General features: G+C 39.1%; 1 protein-coding gene and 1 long non-coding RNA gene across 4 annotated transcripts in view; one reads left to right on the top strand and one right to left on the bottom strand.

Moving 5' to 3' along the window:
* MAP3K1 (mitogen-activated protein kinase kinase kinase 1) overlaps positions 1–3,725 on the top strand; it is a 75,732-nt gene extending 72,007 nt beyond the window's left edge. The window contains exon 20 of the mRNA XM_036065669.2: positions 1,096–3,725. Coding sequence (XP_035921562.1) covers positions 1,096–1,245 — 150 coding nt within the window. The 3' untranslated portion in view covers positions 1,246–3,725. The remainder of the gene's footprint in view (positions 1–1,095) is intronic.
* The window catches only part of LOC118518721 (uncharacterized), a 114,443-nt gene that overhangs the window by 66,305 nt on the left and 29,564 nt on the right, over positions 1–18,574 (bottom strand). Inside the window, exon 2 of one of the 3 annotated variants that reach the window (XR_013445808.1) lies at positions 5,823–6,067. This is a non-coding gene — a long non-coding RNA (uncharacterized LOC118518721). Of the gene's footprint in view, positions 1–5,404; positions 6,068–18,574 lie in introns of those variants that run through there. The other 2 variants (XR_013445809.1, XR_013445810.1) reach the window with 2 other exon arrangements.

Below are 18,574 nucleotides of genomic sequence, written 5' to 3'. Positions count from 1 at the left end.
GAGTTAGCAAATGATGAATCATTGTTTCTAGGTGAAACATGTAAATAGATATATCCAACTTTCAAATGTAAAAACATAGAGCTCTTTATGTACACAAGCTGCCAGTTCTTAAAATCTGACTTACTATTTTACACCCGAGTCGGGTACCAAATCCTGTCTGTTCTACCTTTCTGACAACTCTGAAATCCATTCTGTCCATTTCCAGCAGAGAAGAATGTAATAGTTGAGCTTTTTAGCTTTTGATCCAGACATGTGCTAGTTAAAAGCTCGGGCTCTGATGTGGGATGGGGTAACCGGGTGGGACATTGGGGAGGGTATGTGTTGTCATGAGCACTGGGTATTACATAAGACTGATGAATTACAGACCTGTACCCCTGAAACAAATACATTATGTGTTAATTAACTGAATTAAAAAAAAAAAAAAAAGCTCGGGCTCTGGAGTGATACAGACATGGTTTCAAACCGTGGCTCCAGCCTTTAATAGCCCTGTGGCTAGGGAAATGACTTATTCGATCTACCCTCTGTTTTCTTGGTTGTAAAATGGGTATAATGACAGCACCTACTTCATGGGATTATTATGGGAATAAGCAAATTATCTCTGGGGCTGAGTAAAGCGAAGTCCACTGCACCAGCACCCTGTCCCGGCACCTCCCACCTGCCATAACAGCCTCCAGTCCTTCCCACACTTTAGAGCCCTTCCTCAATCGGTGCAGCTGTGTGTCTGATGCACTAAATGGACAGGTGTGGTCTCTCTCACTTTGAATAGCTCTCTGTGCTGAACAATAGAAAATGGAGGCGAGCATATAGTATAAAGTGAATACTTTACCTACCTGTCTAAGCATTTTGGTGCACTTAGTCGTGTTAATTTGAGACAATAAGGGAAACCCATAGATCCATCTGCTCAGGATGTATTTGGTCAAATTTCTAAAAATTCTAAAATTGGAAGGTTCTTGGAGGAAGCCTCCCATCCAGCAGGTGAGTTTTTCCATAGATTCTGTCAGAATAAAGTCCACGCACTTCAGCTTCAATTCTTCCATGTGCAGGATGCATGTGTACTACAGAAGTCCCAACTGTGCCTGGTGGTTTTTCTTACAGATTGCAAGTGCAACTACTGCTCCGTCAATCCCTTCACATTTGTCTCCTGGTTTACGAGATGTGGCTCTTCGGTGTTTAGAACTTCAACCTCAGGACAGACCTCCGTCAAGAGAGCTACTGAAGCATCCAGTCTTCCGTACTACTTGGTAGCCAATTATAAACTATGATGGAGACAGGATGCTCAACAAGGCAAAACTTTTGTGGGGAACCACGCTGATAATATGCTGGCCTTCATGCCACCGAACAGCAATGAACAAGACCAGTGGGGAACCCTTAACCTAAGTATGTGATTGACAAATCATGATCTGTACCTAAGCTTAGTATGCAAAAGTCCACAATTTGTGCAGAAACTAAACCGTGCCTTTCAAAGAACTGGCCATAGGTAAACAGGAAAGCAGTGAAGTTTGCATGACTAATTAACAGAAGCGTATTTTTGGGTTTTTTTGGAGCACTTTTTCAGCAATATTAGCAGCTGAGGGGCTCAGGATCTATTTTAATGTTTCAATTATTCTTCCATTTCATATCGTGATCACAAGCAGGGGGTTCTGCAATTCCGTTGTTTTTTGTCACTGGCTATAAATCAGTATCTGCCTCTTTTAGGTCAGAATATGCTATAACTAGCAGTAAATATATTTTTAAAAGTTGGTAACTTCTTTATGAACCACAGTTGACCTTTATTTTTTAAATGCCCGGGCAATTGTGGTTCACTGTGCATTTTACTGTTGGCCCATTCATTTCGTTTTTGGAAACCATGGTTCTATATTTTCATTTCACCTTCACTTTTGTTTAATATTCAGGGAAAGGTGATCTTTTCAAACCAGAAAAAAAAAAAAATAGAACTAGGTGTGAACTAGAGTTTATTAAATATCTTGCTATTGCAAGAGGCTTTTTTTAATACAGATTTAATTTTGTTTGTTTTTAAAATTGGAATATAATAAAATACTACCCTCACTGAGTCAGTCACTGCTCTTTTCATATAGGTTAAATATAAATTAAGTGAAAATCAACTATTCTCTGTGATGCAGCTCAAAACCAAGATCAAGATTACCTTGAAATTTGATTTTTTTTTTTTTTATGTATTGGTTTCTTTTGTAGGAAACTTCACACTATTGAAGTCTTATTTTGTATGTAACAATCCATCATTCATCATCCATCACCACTAATAGTAACATTAAACTGCTATTTTCCTTCTACCATGCATTATTTCTTTACAATAGGCCTGGCTGATAATTAAAGAAAAATTAACTAATAACTACCAATGAGTAATAGTGTTTTTACAAAATAAATTTGCTTGGAACTCTGAAAACAGTTCAGAACGAAAAGTGAAATTGAATTTGACTTACTAATTCTTGGATTTTGCACAATTATCTAATGGTTTTCATCTGAGTTGAATTCAGATGCATGGAATCCTGAAGGAAAATGGCAGCTCTTTTATCCTTTTTTTGTGAGTCTTTTAAATCAAGTACTGATTAAATATTTAATACAACTTTTTGAGATGTTAAGTTTAACTCTTCAGAAGCCAGTTGAATTATTGCAGAGTGAAACAGAATTGGTTATTCTCAAAGACTCAGGATAAACTAAATAAGCTATATAGAGTACATTTTAAATGTACATCACAAATTGGAAGTAAAATAAGTTACAAGATAAGTTTACAGGGATATATTGCATATAATTTTTAAAAGGCAGGTTTTTTTTTTACGTGAATGTGTCTCTTAGTGAAATTTTACATTCCTTTGTTTTGGAAGATTGGCAATATTTGAAGAGTTAAAAATAGTACCGAAATGTGAAGTTTGGTAGCTCTAAATGTGTTGTACTTGACTTTCTTTTTTATTTTCTATCTTTTTTATGTGTGTGACTACTTAGAATTTTCACAACCCTAATAAGATTGTTTCCGAGTTTCTCATGTGCAAGCTTTAACGGATGCACTCTTGCCATTTTATGTACTGGAAGATCATCACTAGTCAGATTAATACTGTGTCTGACAGAAATGTAAACTGTATAAACTGAGGAACCTCAGCTAATCAGTATTACTTTGTAGATCACCATGCCCACCACATTTCAAACTCAAACTGCCTCTAGATGTCCAAATCCATTGTTTGAGTTTGTTTGCAGTTCCCTCAGCTTGCTGGTAATTGTGGTGTTTTGTTTTTTTGTTTTGTTTTCAATGCAAATGTGATATAATATTCTTATTTTCTTTGGATCAAAGCTGGACTGAAAATTGTATTGTGTAATTATTTTTGTGTAATTATTTTTGTGTTCTTAATGTTATTTGGTACTCAAAAGTTGTAAATAATGTCTACTGCTGTTTATTCCAGGTTCTACTACCTCAGGTGTCCTATAGATTTTTCTTCTACCAAAGTTCACTTTCACAATGAAATTATATTTGCTGTGTGACTATAATTCCTAAGACTTCCAGGGCTTAAGGGCTAACTTCTATTAGCACCTTACTGTGTAAGCAAATGTTACAAAAAAAATCTCTGGGTTAAGAAAATTTGGCTTAAATGTATCCTTTGTTATTTTAAATATATCGAGATATTTTAATTAAAATTTTTACCCCATTGAACCAATTTTATAGTATTTGTACCTATTTTGGTGTTTGTCTTTATAGTAAATAAAAGTTTTTGAACAAAGGTTGGTAATTTTATTTATTTTGCCACCTGCCCAGTTATGTCCTTCATAGCTAAGGGAGCCAGACCAAGATCACGTGTTCCTCGTAGTCAAGTTTCTTCAGTTTCATTCAATCCAGAATCATTCCTGAGTTTTTTCTTGACCTTCATGACTTTAATATTTTTTAAGATTACAACTTATTGTTTTATAGAGGTCCTCCGTTGGAGTTTGGTGCTTCCTCATGACTGGATTCAGAGTATGCATTTGTGACAGGAATATCAGAGAGGTGATGCTCTGCTCTTCTTGGTGTGTCTTTTTTTTTTTTTTTAAGATTTTATTTGAGAGAGTGAGGGGGGGTGGGTGGGCAGAGGGAGAGAGAGAAACAGACTTCCCGCTGAGCAGGGAGCCCTATGCCGGGCTCTTCTTGGTGTGTCTTACCAGGGGGCGCTACAAAGCCAATTTGTCCCAATGCTGGTGATATTAACTGTGATCATCTGAGTAGGCTTCATCACTAAAAAGTTACTGTTTCCCTTTGTAATTAATATCTAGCTTTATGTTAAGTATTTTGCAGAGCTGATACTTTGAGATTACATAGTTTGTTCTTCATTCAACTTTAACTCTCTGCTCTTAGCTTTCTTGGATTCTGAATTATTACTCTGATAGTTGCCAAATGGTGATTTTCTAGTTCTTGCATTATTTTATTTTATTAATGGACATTTTGCTATAAAGAAGAGCTTTCTCTTCTCCCACTTATTATTCATTTATATCAGAGTGGATTTGTGGACTCCGATTCAGTGAGAGAAAATCGATTACTGTCATCATATATTTGCTCAAATGGTCCAACTCAGCCATTGGGTGCCTCTGAAAGCCAGCTTCTCTGTCCACTGGCAAGCCACCAGTATTCTTTGAACACTTCCATACTTAGAGACCCATCTTGTGTGTTCTCTGCTTCAGCCCTGGGATCAGCCATTTTCCAAAGATTCCTTTGATGGAGACTGGTATTTAAAAACAAGGTGCTAAAAATACTCATTGCTCTTGGGTGTCATTTTGTCACTTGCTCCCAGGCTCTCCTGGTAGAGGTAGACAAAACTACTATATATCCACTATACATAGATTTCTTGTGCATATGAGAAATATACATACATACCTACACACACAAACCGTGAGTTCATACCAATCTAATTTCAGTTTACCACCACCAGGTTCATTCAAGTCTCCCCCCTTTCCATATTTTTAACCCTTTCCTGGACAGTGAAAAACCTGACTCCCATGTACCTCAAGATATTGACTTATTTGTTCAAGTCCTTTTCCCCACCCCAACCCCCTGTGTAACCAATCTGATTCCCAACAGGCAGCCTTCCCTGCATGGGGCCCAACCCCTGCTGGACTATCTTTGTTCCCATTTACCTGTGGGCTTTAGTATATATATGTTGCGTATATATTTTTTAAAGCCATCTTACATGTATATTTAAAAGTTGTATAATACATATTGTAGCATATATATATGCAATGTACTTTATTTTTTTAGAGCACTTTTAGGTTCACAGCAAAATTGAGCAGAATATTCAGAGATTACCCATATGGCTCCTGGCCCCATTGACTCACAGCCTCCCCGACTATCAACATCTAAGGACTTTTTGACAACAAGAAGGAAAGCTCTTCCAAAAAAATTAAATTTTTTTTAATCTTAAGTGAAAATTATAACTCTTTTAACAATCTACCTTATGTGGCTTGACATGTTGTATACTTTCACATAAATACTACTACTGTTCCCAGGCAGCACAGATTAAATTTAATTGTTTCTGTTCACACAACTCTTTTTATATTGTGTGGAATTAAAGAAATAATAAAAACTATCCCCTTGGGGCGCCTGGTGGCTCAGTCGTTAGGTGTCTGCCTTCGGCTCGGGTCGTGATCCCAGGGTCCTGGGATTGAGCCCCGTATTGGGCTCCCTGCTTGGTGAGAAGCCTGCTTCTCCCTCTCCCTCTGCCACTCCCCCTGCTTGCGTTCCCTCTCTCGCTGTGTCTCTCTCTGTCAAATACATAAAATCTTTTAATAAAAAAAAAAAAAACTATCCTCTTATGTTAAACTGTTGAGAAGGGGAATGAAGATTTACTCACCAGCAAGTATTTGTCAGGCATACCTTGGAACAGTGATTACACTCGTTTTCACAAATGCGGAAACCAGCCAATTTCAATCATTCTGCAATTCAAGCTACACCAGTGAACTCCTTTGGACTGCCCCACAGTTTTAGTCTTAGATTGTACCTTGTGGTTGTGTGCTCATTTCCACTTTTATCCTTCGTTTTTCTGCCAATAGTCATTTCTCACAGGATCAAACAATCAGAAACAAGATGAATTTAACCCTGCAAAATAGGTAATGTCACGAAGTAAGTGTGGGTTCAGACGGCATTTTCTGTCTCTATGTTTGTCATAAAGGTTCTGTATAATATGAAAATATGCATCTTTTTTTTTTTTTTAAGAGAGGAAGCGAGGGAGGCAGGGATGAGGCACAGGGAGAAGGAGAAAGAGAATCTTAAACAGGCTCCATGCCCAGTGTGGACCCCGACGTGGGGCTCAATCTTACAACCCTGAGATCACAACCTGAGCTGAAATCAAGAGTTGGATGCTTAACCAGGCGCCCCCAAAAATGTGCATCTTTTAAATAGGCTTTAGATATTACTGTTAAAGGGTACACCTCTGTCATTTCCAGAAAATATTACCTTTGAAAACAGGTTTTTGCCTTAGAGGAATTAAAATAAATTCTGTTGTTCTTTGATTCTATTTAAAAGGCATTAATCATTGTGTAAAAGGACCGTATCTGCAGGTTAGATACAATCTAAAAAAATGTTGGGGTATCATGCTTACCTGGAAATGCCAATGAATGCACATGTGAACTAATATAGTAATTCACTTGTTATAAAAAATGAAATACTGCTGCCACTGGGGAAAACAGTGACTAACAGAAACTTCTGCAAACTGTCATCTTTCTACATCATGACAATTTTTAGGTTTCTAGGGAACAGTAGTAGGTCATAAGGACGGACCTGGAAACCACAGAGCATGAAACATACCCTGGGTCAAATCTGGCTCTGCCACTTGACATTTGACCTTCTGAACCTCCACTTCTGCCCCTATAGAATGAAAGTGACAGTGTTGTGTGAAGTAAAAGAACCTATGTAAATGGCCTACAACATTGCCAGGCACACTGGATGCACAATATATGTTTAATTGAATGAATGAGTGATCCAAAGGTTACAGATCAAATACCTATGTGGCTAGAAGTGTCCTTAGCAGGGCCTGTGGCCAACCTGAGAGTTCATGCCAAATTCATGTTCAAGAAGGGGGTCCATGCTTGCCACATTGGAATGGGAAGAAATAAATAACAGTGTTGCCAAAGCCTCTATAAATTTTTTTTAAAAGAAGTTGGAGATCTGGATTTTATCTGCAATTTCCTGGTGTTTAAACATGGGAAACTAATTTAAAATTTGGATTAGGAACTACAGGCTAAACAAAACTCATACGCTAGATCTGACCTGTGGCCAGCCACTTTTTGACCCTGACTTTGGTCCAGGCTTATAAAACAAAAGAAGGTAGAATATTGGAGGAGAATCTCCACTTGACTTTTGTCTTCTAAGAGCTATAAGAAAAGGGGAAAGCGGAGATGCTGATTACAGATGCTACAGAACAAACCCCTGAGGAGAAAATTAATGTCTAATTATATGCACTAATGTGAAATGTTTACCACTAAAGCCTAATTATCATGTAGCAAATTATGCATATGTAGCATTCAAATATGCCATCACTGTGATATCATTAACTTTGTGATTTTATTTGACAACAGATACTCTATCTGTATTATGTGACTGAAGAACTTATCCATGATTGAAGCCAGCCTCATTACTTTGTAGTCAACCTGGAATCACTCTAGCCCATGCCTCATGGCCCTCATAGCTTTGCCAGCCACGTAGGGCTAAACCTAAGCTAACGTGATGATGGAAGAGGCAAAGCCATCACACCCCAAAGTAGCTTTTCCGACAATGCTGAAACAACTATTCGAGTTTAGAGATAATTAAATGCCATTTTCCTTTAAAGTCAATTTGCTGAAGGAGATTTCTCAATATGTATAAAGACATACTGAGGGGCGCCTGGGTGGCTCAGTCAGTTAAGCGTCTGCCTTCAGCTCAGGTCATGATCCCAGGGTCCCGGCATCCAGCCCCACATTGGGCTCCCTGAGTGCTCAGTGGAGAGTCTGCTTCTCCCTCTCCCTCTGCCTGCCACTCCCACTGCTTGTGTTCGCTTGCTCTCTCTCTGCCAAATAAATAAATAAAATCTTTCAAAAAATAAAAAAAAAGACATACTGAGAGAATAAGCGTTTAACTAGGGTGAAAGGGAAAGGAAGGAAAGGAGGAGAAATAACAGGGTACAGGAGATACTGAGAAATCCTTGGCAGGAAGTGGCATGATTGTATTTTGTAAAGATCATTCTAGTAGCATCTTGAAGAAAGAAACACAGTGGTACAAGAAGCCGAGACAAAGTCAGATGATAACTACAGTGTCCAGATAAATTATGAAGGGGGGCGCCTGGGTGGCTCAGCTGGTTAAGCGTATGACTTGATCTCAGCTCAGGTCTTATCTCTGGGTGGGGAGTTCAAGTCCCACAAAAAAAAAAAAAAATTATGGAGAGTGACATAAGTATCATGGCAGCGTAACAGGTCCCTACCAAAACTGAATCATGAACAAACAGAAAATGTGAACAGACTGATAACAAGTAAGGACACTGAATCAGTAATCAAAAAACTACCCCCCCCCCCAAAAAAAAGCCCAGGAGCAAGATGGCAGAGGAAGTAGGAGACCTAAATTTCGTCTGGTCCCAGGAATTCAGCTGGATAGGGATCAAACCATTCTGAACACCTACGAACTCAACAGGAAATCGAAGAAAGAATAGCAGCAACTCTCTGAACAGAAAAGCGACCACTTACTGGAAGGTAGGACGTGCGGAGAAGTGAATCCGAGGCAATATTCGGAAAGACAGACAGTGGGGGAGGGGGCCTCCGTTGGCCGCTTCTGGCAAGTGATAGAGCAGCGGAGCACAAAATCGGAACTTTTAGAAGTCAGCTCCGCTGAGGGACGTCACTCCGGTGGCTAAGCGCGGGGTGGAACCCTCACGGGACAGTGTGGTCTCAGGACCCTCAGGGTCACAGAAAGACCGGGGGTGCGTGAGTGTGGCAGAGCTCCCAGGTATCGGAGCGGGGAAGCCGGCTGCAGAGACAGACCCGAGGAGCAGGCTCTCAGCTCAGGGTTGTCATAAACCGTGATCCGCAGCACAGTCGGACCACTGCTCCTCCAGCAGGGACCCAACAAGCGGCAGATCCGGGGAGACTCCCCTTCCTCCCCTGGGAGGAGTGGCGCGGAAGCGCACCGCAGGGATCTGCTGGGTTTGGAGACTCCACACGGGGTCGTGAGCCAGAGACAGAAACGCTCAGTCACAGGCCGGGTGAGCACGGAGTGCGGCCAGAGACCAGGAAGATGGGAGTGACTGAATGCTTTTCTCTGGGGGCGCACTGAGGAGCAGGGCCCCGAGTTCTCCGCTCCTCTGGGGCGGAGACTGGGAGGCCGCCATTTTCACTCTTGGCCTCCAAAGCTGTATGGAAAGCTTGCAGGGAACAAAAGCTCCCTGAATCAGTAATCAAAAAACTACTATTAATGAGGTGCAATAAAAAATGGAGGCTCTAACTGCTAGGATAAATGAGGCAGAAGAGAGAATCAGTGAGATAGAAGACCAAATGATGGAAAATAAAGAAGCTGAGAAAAAGAGAGATAAACAACTACTGGATCACAAGGGCAGAATTTGAGAGATAAGTGATACCATAAGACAAAACGATATTAGAATAATTGGGATCCCAGAAGAAGAAAGAGAGAGAGGGGCAGAAGGTATATTGGAGCAAATTATAGCAGACAACTTCCCTAATTTGGGGAAGGAAACAGGTATCAAAATCCAGGAGGCACAGAGAACCCCCCCCAAAATCAATAAAAATAGGTCAACACCCTGACATCTAATAGTAAAATTTTTGAGTCTCAGAGACAAAGAGAAAATCCTGAAAGCAGCTCAGGACAAGAGATCTGTAACCTACAATGCTAGAAACATTAGATTGGCAACAGACCTGTCCACAGAGACCTGGCAGGCCAGAAAGGACTGGCATGATACATTCAGAGCACTAAATGAGAAAAATATGCAGCCAAGAATACTATATCCAGCTAGGCTGTCATTGAAAATAGAAGGAGAGATAAAAAGCTTCCAGGACAAACAAAAACTAACGGAATTTGCAAACATGAAACCAGCCCTACGAGACATATTGAAAGGGGTCCTCTAAGCAATGAGAGAGCCTAAAGTAACACAGACCAGAAAGGAACACAGACAATATACAGTAACAGTCACCTTACAGGCAATACAATGGCACTAAATTCATATCTTTCAATAGTTACCCTGAATGTAAATGAGCTAAATGCCCCCATCAAAAGACACGGTATCAGATTGGATAAAAAAACAAGACCCATCAATATGCTGTCTGCAAGAGACTCATTTTAGACCCAAAGACACCCCCAGATTGAAAGTGAGGGGCGCAAAACCATTTACCATGCTAATGGACACCAAAAGAAAGCTGGGGTGGCAATTCGTATATCAGACAAATTGGATTTTAAACCAAAGACTATAATAAGAGATGAGGAAGGACACTATATCCTACTTAAAGGGTCTGTCCAACAAGAAGATCTAACAATTGTAAATATCTATGCCCCTAACATGGGAGCAGCCAATTACACAAGCCAATTAATGAGAAAAGCAAAGAAACACATCGACAACATTACAATAATAGTGGGGGACTTTAACACCCCCCTCACTGAAATGGACAGATCATCTAAACAAAAGATCAACAAGGAAATAAAGACTTTAAATGACACACTGGACCAAATGGACTTCACAGACATATTCAGAACATTCCATCCCAAAGCAACGGAATACACATTCTTCTCTAGTGCCCATGGAACATTCTCCAGAATAGATCACATCCTATGTCACAAACCAGGTCTCAACCGGTACCAAAAGACTGGGATCATTCCCTGCCTATTTTCAGACCACAATGCTTTGAAACTAGAACTCAATCACAAGAGGAAAGTCAGAAAGAACTCAAACACATGGAGGCTAAAGAGCATCCTACTAAAGAATGAATGGGTCAACCAGGAAATTAAAGAAGAGTTTAAAAAATTCATGGAAATAAATGAAAATGAAAACACAACTGTTCAAAATCTTTGGGATGCAGCAAAGGCAGTCCTGAGAGGAAAGTATATAGCAATACAAGCCTTTCTCAAGAAACAAGAAAGGTCTCAAATACACAACCTAACCCTACACCTAAAAGAGCTGGAGAAAGAACAGCAAATAAAGCCTAAACCCAGCAGGAGAAGAGAAATAATAAAGATCAGAGCAGAAATCAATGAAATAGAAACCAAAAGAACAGTAGAACAGATGAACGAAACTAGGAGCTGGTTCTTTGAAAGAATTAATAAGATTGATAAACCCCTGGCCAGACTTTTCAAAAAGAAAAATGACCCAAATAAATAAAATCATGAATGAAAGAGGAGAGATCACAAACAACACCAAAGAAATACAAACAATTATAAGAACATATAATGAGCAACTATATGCCAGCAAATTAGATAAGCTGGAAGAAATGGATGCATTCCTAGAGATCTATAAACTACCAAAACTGAACCAGGAAGAAATAGAAAACCTGAACAGACCTATAACCACTAAGGACATTGAAGCAGTCATCAAAACTCTTCCAACAAACAAAAGCCCAGGGCCAGATGGCTTCCCAGGGGAATTCTACCACACATTTAAAGAAGAATTAATACCTATTCTTCTGAAACTCTTCCAAAAAATAGAAATGGAAGGAAAACTTCCAAACTCGTTTTATGAGGCCACCATTACCTTGATCCCCAAACCAAAGACCCCATCAAAAAGGAGAATTACAGACCAATATCCTTGATGAACATGGATACAAAAATTCTCACCAAAATACTAGCCAACAGGATCCAACAGTACATTCAAAGGATTATTCACCACGACCAAGTGGGATTTATCCCTGGGCTGCAAGGTTGGTTCAACATCCGCAAATCAATCAATGTGTTACAATACATTAATAAAAGAAAGAACAAGAATCATACGATCCTCTCAATAGATGCAGAAAAAGCATTTGACAAAGTACAGCATCCTTTCTTGATCAAAACTCTTCAGAGTAGAGGGATAGAGGGAACATTCCTCAAGTTCATAAAATCCACCTATGAAAAACCCACAGTGAATATCATCCTCAATGGGGAAAAGCTGAGAGCCTTTCCCTTAAGATCAGGAACACGTCAAGGATGCCCACTCTCGCCACTATTGTTCAACATAGTACTAGAAGTCCTAGCCACAGCAATCAGACAACAACAAGAAATAAAAGGCATCCAAATCAGCAAAGAAGAAGTCAAACTCTCACTCTTTGCAGATGATATGATACTTTATGTGGAAAACCCAAAAGACTCCACCCCAAAACTGCTAGAACTCATACAGGAATTCAGTCAAGTGGCAGGATATAAAATCAATGCACAGAAATCAGTGGCATTCCTATACACCAACAACAAGACAGAAGAAAGAGAAATTAAGGAGTCGATCCCATTTACAATTGCACCCAAAACCATAAGATACCTAGGAATATATCTAACCAAAGAGGAAAAGAATCTGTACTCAGAAAACTACAAAATACTCATGAAAGAAATTGAGGAAGACACAAAGAAATGGAAAAACGTTCCATGCTCATGGATTGGAAGAACAAATATTGTGAAGATCTCAATGCTACCTAGACCAATCTACACATTCAATGCAATTCCTATCAAAATACCATCCACTTTTTTCAAAGAAAGGAACAAATAATCCTAAAATTTGTATGGAACCAGAAAAGACCCCGAATAGCCAGAGGAATGTTGAAAAAGAAAAGCAAAGCTGGCGGCATCACAATTCCGGACTTCAAGCTCTATTACAAAGCTGTCATCAACAAGACAGTATGGTACTGGTACAAAAACAGACACTTAGATCAGTGGAACAGAACAGACAACCCAGAAATGGACCCTCAACTCTATGGTCAACTAATCTTCAACAAAGCAGGAAAGAATGTCCAGTGGAAAAAAGACAGTCTCTTCAACAAATGGTGTTGAGAAAATTGGACAGCCACATGCAGAAGAATGAAACCGGACCATTTCCTTACACCACACACAAAAATAGATTCAAAATGGGGGCGCCTGGGTGGCTCAGTCGTTAAGCGTCTGGCTTCGGCTCAGGTCATGATCCCGGGGTCCTGGGATCGAGCCCCGCATCGGGCTCCCCGCTCTGCGGGAAGCCTGCTTCTCCCTCTCCCACTCCCCCTGCTTGTGTTCCCTCTCTCGCCGTGTCTCTCTCTGTCAAATAAATAAATAAAATCTTTTTTTTTTTTTTTTTTTAAAGATTTTATTTATTTATTTGAGAGAGAGAGAGGCAGGGAGAGAGGGAACACAAGCAGGGGGAGTGGGAGAGGGAGAAGCAGGCTTCCCGCAGAGCGGGGAGCCCGATGCGGGGCTCGATCCCAGGACCCCGGGATCATGACCTGAGCCGAAGGCAGACGCTTAACGACTGAGCCACCCAGGCGCCCAATAAATAAAATCTTTAAAAAAAAAAAAAATAGATTCAAAATGGTTGAAAGACCTAAATGTGAGACAGGAGTCCATCAAAATCCTAAAGGAGAACACAGGCAGCAACCTCTTTGACCTCAGCTGCAGCAACTTCTTCCTAGAAACATCGCCAAAGGCAAGGGAAGCAAGGGCAAAAATGAACTCTTGGGACTTCATCAAGATAAAAAGCTTTTGCACAGCAAAGGAAAGAGTCGACAAAACCAAAAGACAACTGACAGAATGGGAGAAGATATTTGCAAATGACATACCAGATAAAGGGGTAGTATCCAAAATCTATAAAGAACTTATCAAACTCAACACCCAAAGAACAAATAATCCAATCAAGAAATGGGCAGATGAACAGACATTTTTCCAAAGACATCCAAATGGCCAACAGACACATGAAAAACTGCCCAACATCGCTCGGCATCAGGGAAATCCAAATCAAAACCTCAATGAGATACCACCTCACACCAGTCAGAATGGCTAAAATTAACAAGTCAGGAAACGACAGATGTTGGCGGGGATGTGGAGAAAGGGGAACCCTCCTACACTGTTGGTGGGAATGCAAGCTGGTGCAGCCACTCTGGAAAACAGTATGGAGGTTCCTCAAAAAGTTGAAAATAAGAGCTACCATACGACCCAGCAATTGCACTACTGGGTATTTACCCCAAAGTTACAAATGTAGGGATCCGAAGGGGTACGTGCACCCTGATATTTATAGCAGCAATGTCCACAATAGCCAAACTATGGAAAGAGCTAAGATGTCCATCGACAGATGATGCATAAAGAACATGTGGTATATATATACAATGGAATATTGTGCAGCCATCAAAAGGAATGAGATCTTGCCATTTGCAACGACGTGGATGGAACTGGAGGGTATTATGCTGAGCTAAATAAGTCAATCAGAGAAAGACATGTATCATATGATCTCATTGATATTAGGAATTCTTTATCTCGGGAAACAAACTGAGGTTTGCTGGAGTGGTGGGGGATGGGAGGGATGGGGTGGCTGGGTGATAGACATTGGGGAGGGTATGTGCTATGGTGAGCGCTGTGAATTGTGTAAGACTGCTGAATCACAGACCTGTACCTCTGAAACAAATAATACATTATATTTAAAAAAAAAAAAGAACAAGATAGCAGGAAGGGAAAAATGAAGGGGGGGAAATCGGATGGGGAGACGAACCATGAGGGACTATGGTCTCTGAGAAACAAACTGAGGGTTCTAGAGGGGAGGAGGGTGGGAGGACGGGTTAGCCTGGTGATGGATACACTAAAGAGGGCACGTACTGAATGGAGCACTGGGTGTTATACGCAAACAATGAATCATGGAACATTACATCAAAAACTAATAATGTAATGTATGGTGATTAACATGATAAAATTAAAAAAATTAAAAAAAAAAAAGCCCAGGACAAGATTGTTTCACAGGTGAATTCTATCAAACATTTAAAGAATTAATATCCTTCTCAAAATTTGCCAAAGAACTGAAGAGGGAACACTCCCAAACTCAATTCATGAGGCCAACATTAGCCTGATACCAAAGCCATATAAGGACTCTACTGGCAAAGAAAACTACAGGCCAAAATCCCTGATAAATACAGATGTGAAAAATCACAACAAAACATCAAACTGAATTCAGCAGCACATCAAAAGGATCACGCACCACGAACAAGAGGAATTTATTCCTGGGATACAAGTATGGTTCAACATATACAAATCAAAAAATGTGATATGCCACATAGATGCAGAAAGCTTTTGACAAAATGGCAATATCATTTTATGATTTAAAAAAAAACGCTCAACAATTGGGGTATAGAAGGAACATACTTCAACATGATAAAGGCCATACATGACAAGTACACAACTAACTAACATCACACTCAACTAAGTTTTCATATATATAATTGTTATTTTCCCTTAAAGTCAATGTACTTAGGGAGATTTCTCAACCTTTACATAAATATGCTGCCAGGATGAGGGCTGTACATAACTTAGTTGTGTAGATGAAAAGTTGATAGCTTTTCCTCTAAGATTAGGAACAATTAGGGGTGCGTACTCTCACCAGTCTTACTCAACATAGTACTGGAATTTCCTGGCCCGAACAATAAGAAAAAAAAAAACTAAAAAGCATCCAAATCAGAAAGAAAGAAGTAAAACTGTCTTTGTCTACAGATGATATAACCTTATATACATAAAATCCAAAAACTCCACCAAAAAACTGTTAGAACTAATAAATGAATTCAGTAAAGTTGAGATACAAAATTGATGCAGAGAAATATGTTGCATTTCTATACAGTGATAATAACTAGCAGAAAGAGAAATTAGGAAAACAATCCCATTTACAATTGCATCAAAAAGAATAAAATACCTAGGAGTAAATTTAACCAAAGAAGTGGAAGACCTGTACTTTGAAAACTATTAAAACACTGATAAAAGAAATTGAAGAAGACACAAATAAATGAAAATATATACCAATATACCATGCTCCTGCTCTGGAAGAATTAATATTGTTAAGATGTCCATACTATCCAAAGCAGTCTATAGATTCAGTGCAGTCCCTATCAAAATACCAACAGGGGCACCTGGGTGGCTCAGTTGGTTAAGCGTCCAACTCAGGTTATGGTCTCATGGATTGTGAGATAGAGCCCTGCGTTGGACTCCCCACTCAGTGGGGAGTCTGCTTGAGATTCTCTTCCTCTGCCCCTCCCCCTACATGTGTGCACTCTCTTGCTCTTTCTCAAATACATCTTTAAAAAAAAATAACCAATAGCATTTTTCACAGAACAAGAACAAAGAACCCTAACATTTATCTGAAACCACAAAAGACCCTGAGAAGCCAAAACAATCCTAAGAGTAACAAAGCTAGAATTATCACAATCCCAGATTTTAAACTATACTACAAAGCTGTAGTAATCAAAACAGTATGGTACTGGCACAAAAACAGAAACATAGCTGAATTGAAGAGAACAGAGAGCCCAGAAATAGAGCCACACTTATATGGTCAAATAATCTATGACAAAGGAGTCAAGAATACACAATGGGGAAAAGACAGTCTCCCCAATAAATGTGTTAGAAAAACTGGACAGCTACAAGTAAAAGAATAAAACAATCACTTTCTTATACCATATACAAAAATAAGTTCAAAGTGGATTAAAGACCTAAACACAGGAGCTAAACCATAAAAATCTTAAAAGAAAACATAGTAAACTCTTGGACATCAGTCTTAGCAGTATTTTTTGGTTCTCTCTCCTCTGGCAAAGGCAGCAAGAGCAAAAATAAACTATTGGGATTATATCACACTAAAAAACTTCTGCACAGTGAAGGCTGCCATCGACAAAACAAAAAGGCAACCTACTAAATAGGAGAAGATATTTGCAAACGATATATACGATGAGGGGTTAATATCCAAATATATAAAGAACTCATACAACTAAACACCAAAAAACAAACAATATGATTTAAAAATGGGCAGAGTACCTGATTAGTTATTTTTCCAAATAACATCTACAGATAGCCAACACACATGAAAAGATGCTCAAAATCATTAATCATCAGGGAAATGCAAATATATATAGTAATCAAAATGGTATGGTACTGGCATCAAAATAGATACAATGACAAATGGAACTAAATTAAGAGCCTAGGCATACACCCTCACATATACAGCCAACTAATATTTGACAAGGGAGTCAAGAATATTCAGTAAGGGAAAAAAAAAAACTCTTTTCAAAATGGTGCTAGAAAAACCTGGGTAACAATTTTCAGGATAATGAAACCAAACACTGATCTTACATCACTCATAAAAATTACCTCGAAATGGATTAAAGACTTAAATATAAGACTTGAAAATGTAAAACTCCTAGAAAAAAAACACAGGGATAAAAACTCTTGATGATGGTCTTGGATCATTGTTTGGATAGAACACCAGAGTGGAAGCAACAAAAGCAAAAGTTAGTAAGTGGAACATGAAACTAAAAACTTCTATACAGCAAAAGAAACAACAAAATGAAAAGGCAACCTACTAAATGGGAGAAAATCTTTGCAAGTCATGTATCTCATAAGGGGTTAATATTCAAAATATGTTAAGAACTCACAACTCAATAGCAAAAGCCAATCTAATTAAAAGATGCACAGAGGATCTGAATAGTTTTTCCAAAGAAGACATACAAATGGCCAAGAGATACATGAACAGGTGCTCAACATCAATAATCATGAAGGAAATGCAAATCTAAAACCACAAGGAGATATCACCTAGGGGAATGTAAATTAGTGCAGCCACTGTGGAAAAGAATATAAAGTTTCCTCAAAAAATTAAAAACAGAACTTCCACATGATCCACTAATTCCACCGCTGGGTATTTATCCAAAAGAAATGAAATTATTATCTCAAAAAGGTATCTGCATTCCCATGTTCACTGCAGCATTATTTTCAATAGCCAACACATAAAAACCACCCAAGTGTCCATCAATTAGATGAAAGGATAAAGATGTGGTGTGCGTGTGTGTGTGTGTGTGTGTGTATGTGTTATTCAGCTGTGAAAAAGAAAGAAATCCTATCATTTGCAACAACATCAATGAACCTCGAGGGCATTATGTTAAGTGAAATAAGTCAGAGAAAAACAAAGATGGTATGATCCACTAATATGTAGCATCTTAAAAAACAAACTCACAGATACATAGAACAGATTGGTGGCTGCCAGGGGTTGGGGGTTATAGGTGGGCAAAATGGGTAAAGGTGGTTAAAAGGTACAAACTGCCAGCTATAAGTCCTAGGAATGTACCGTATTGAGTACAACATGGTGACTACAGCTAACAATACTATATTGTATATTTGAAAGTTGCTGAGAGTAGATCTTAAAAGCTCTCAGCACAAGAAAAAAATTGTAACTATGTGTGGTGATAGATGTTAACTCAACTTATTGTGGTGGTCATTTTGCAGTGTATACATATATCAATCGTTATGTTGTACTTATAAAACTAATACACTGCTATATGTCATTTAAAAAAACTTATCTAGAAGTGAAGGGAAGTAGTCTAGATGGCTTACAAGGTTCTTTTCATGGTCTGACTTCTGCTCAACTCTCTCATCTCCTGGACTATCACCTTCTCAAGACCAAGACAACTTCCC

The sequence above is a fragment of the Halichoerus grypus genome, chromosome 2 (assembly GCF_964656455.1).
Source record: "Halichoerus grypus chromosome 2, mHalGry1.hap1.1, whole genome shotgun sequence".
Lineage (NCBI taxonomy): Eukaryota > Metazoa > Chordata > Mammalia > Carnivora > Phocidae > Halichoerus > Halichoerus grypus.
The sequence above is the reverse complement of the archived record's forward strand: the minus strand, read 5'-3'. Positions and strand labels throughout refer to the sequence as shown.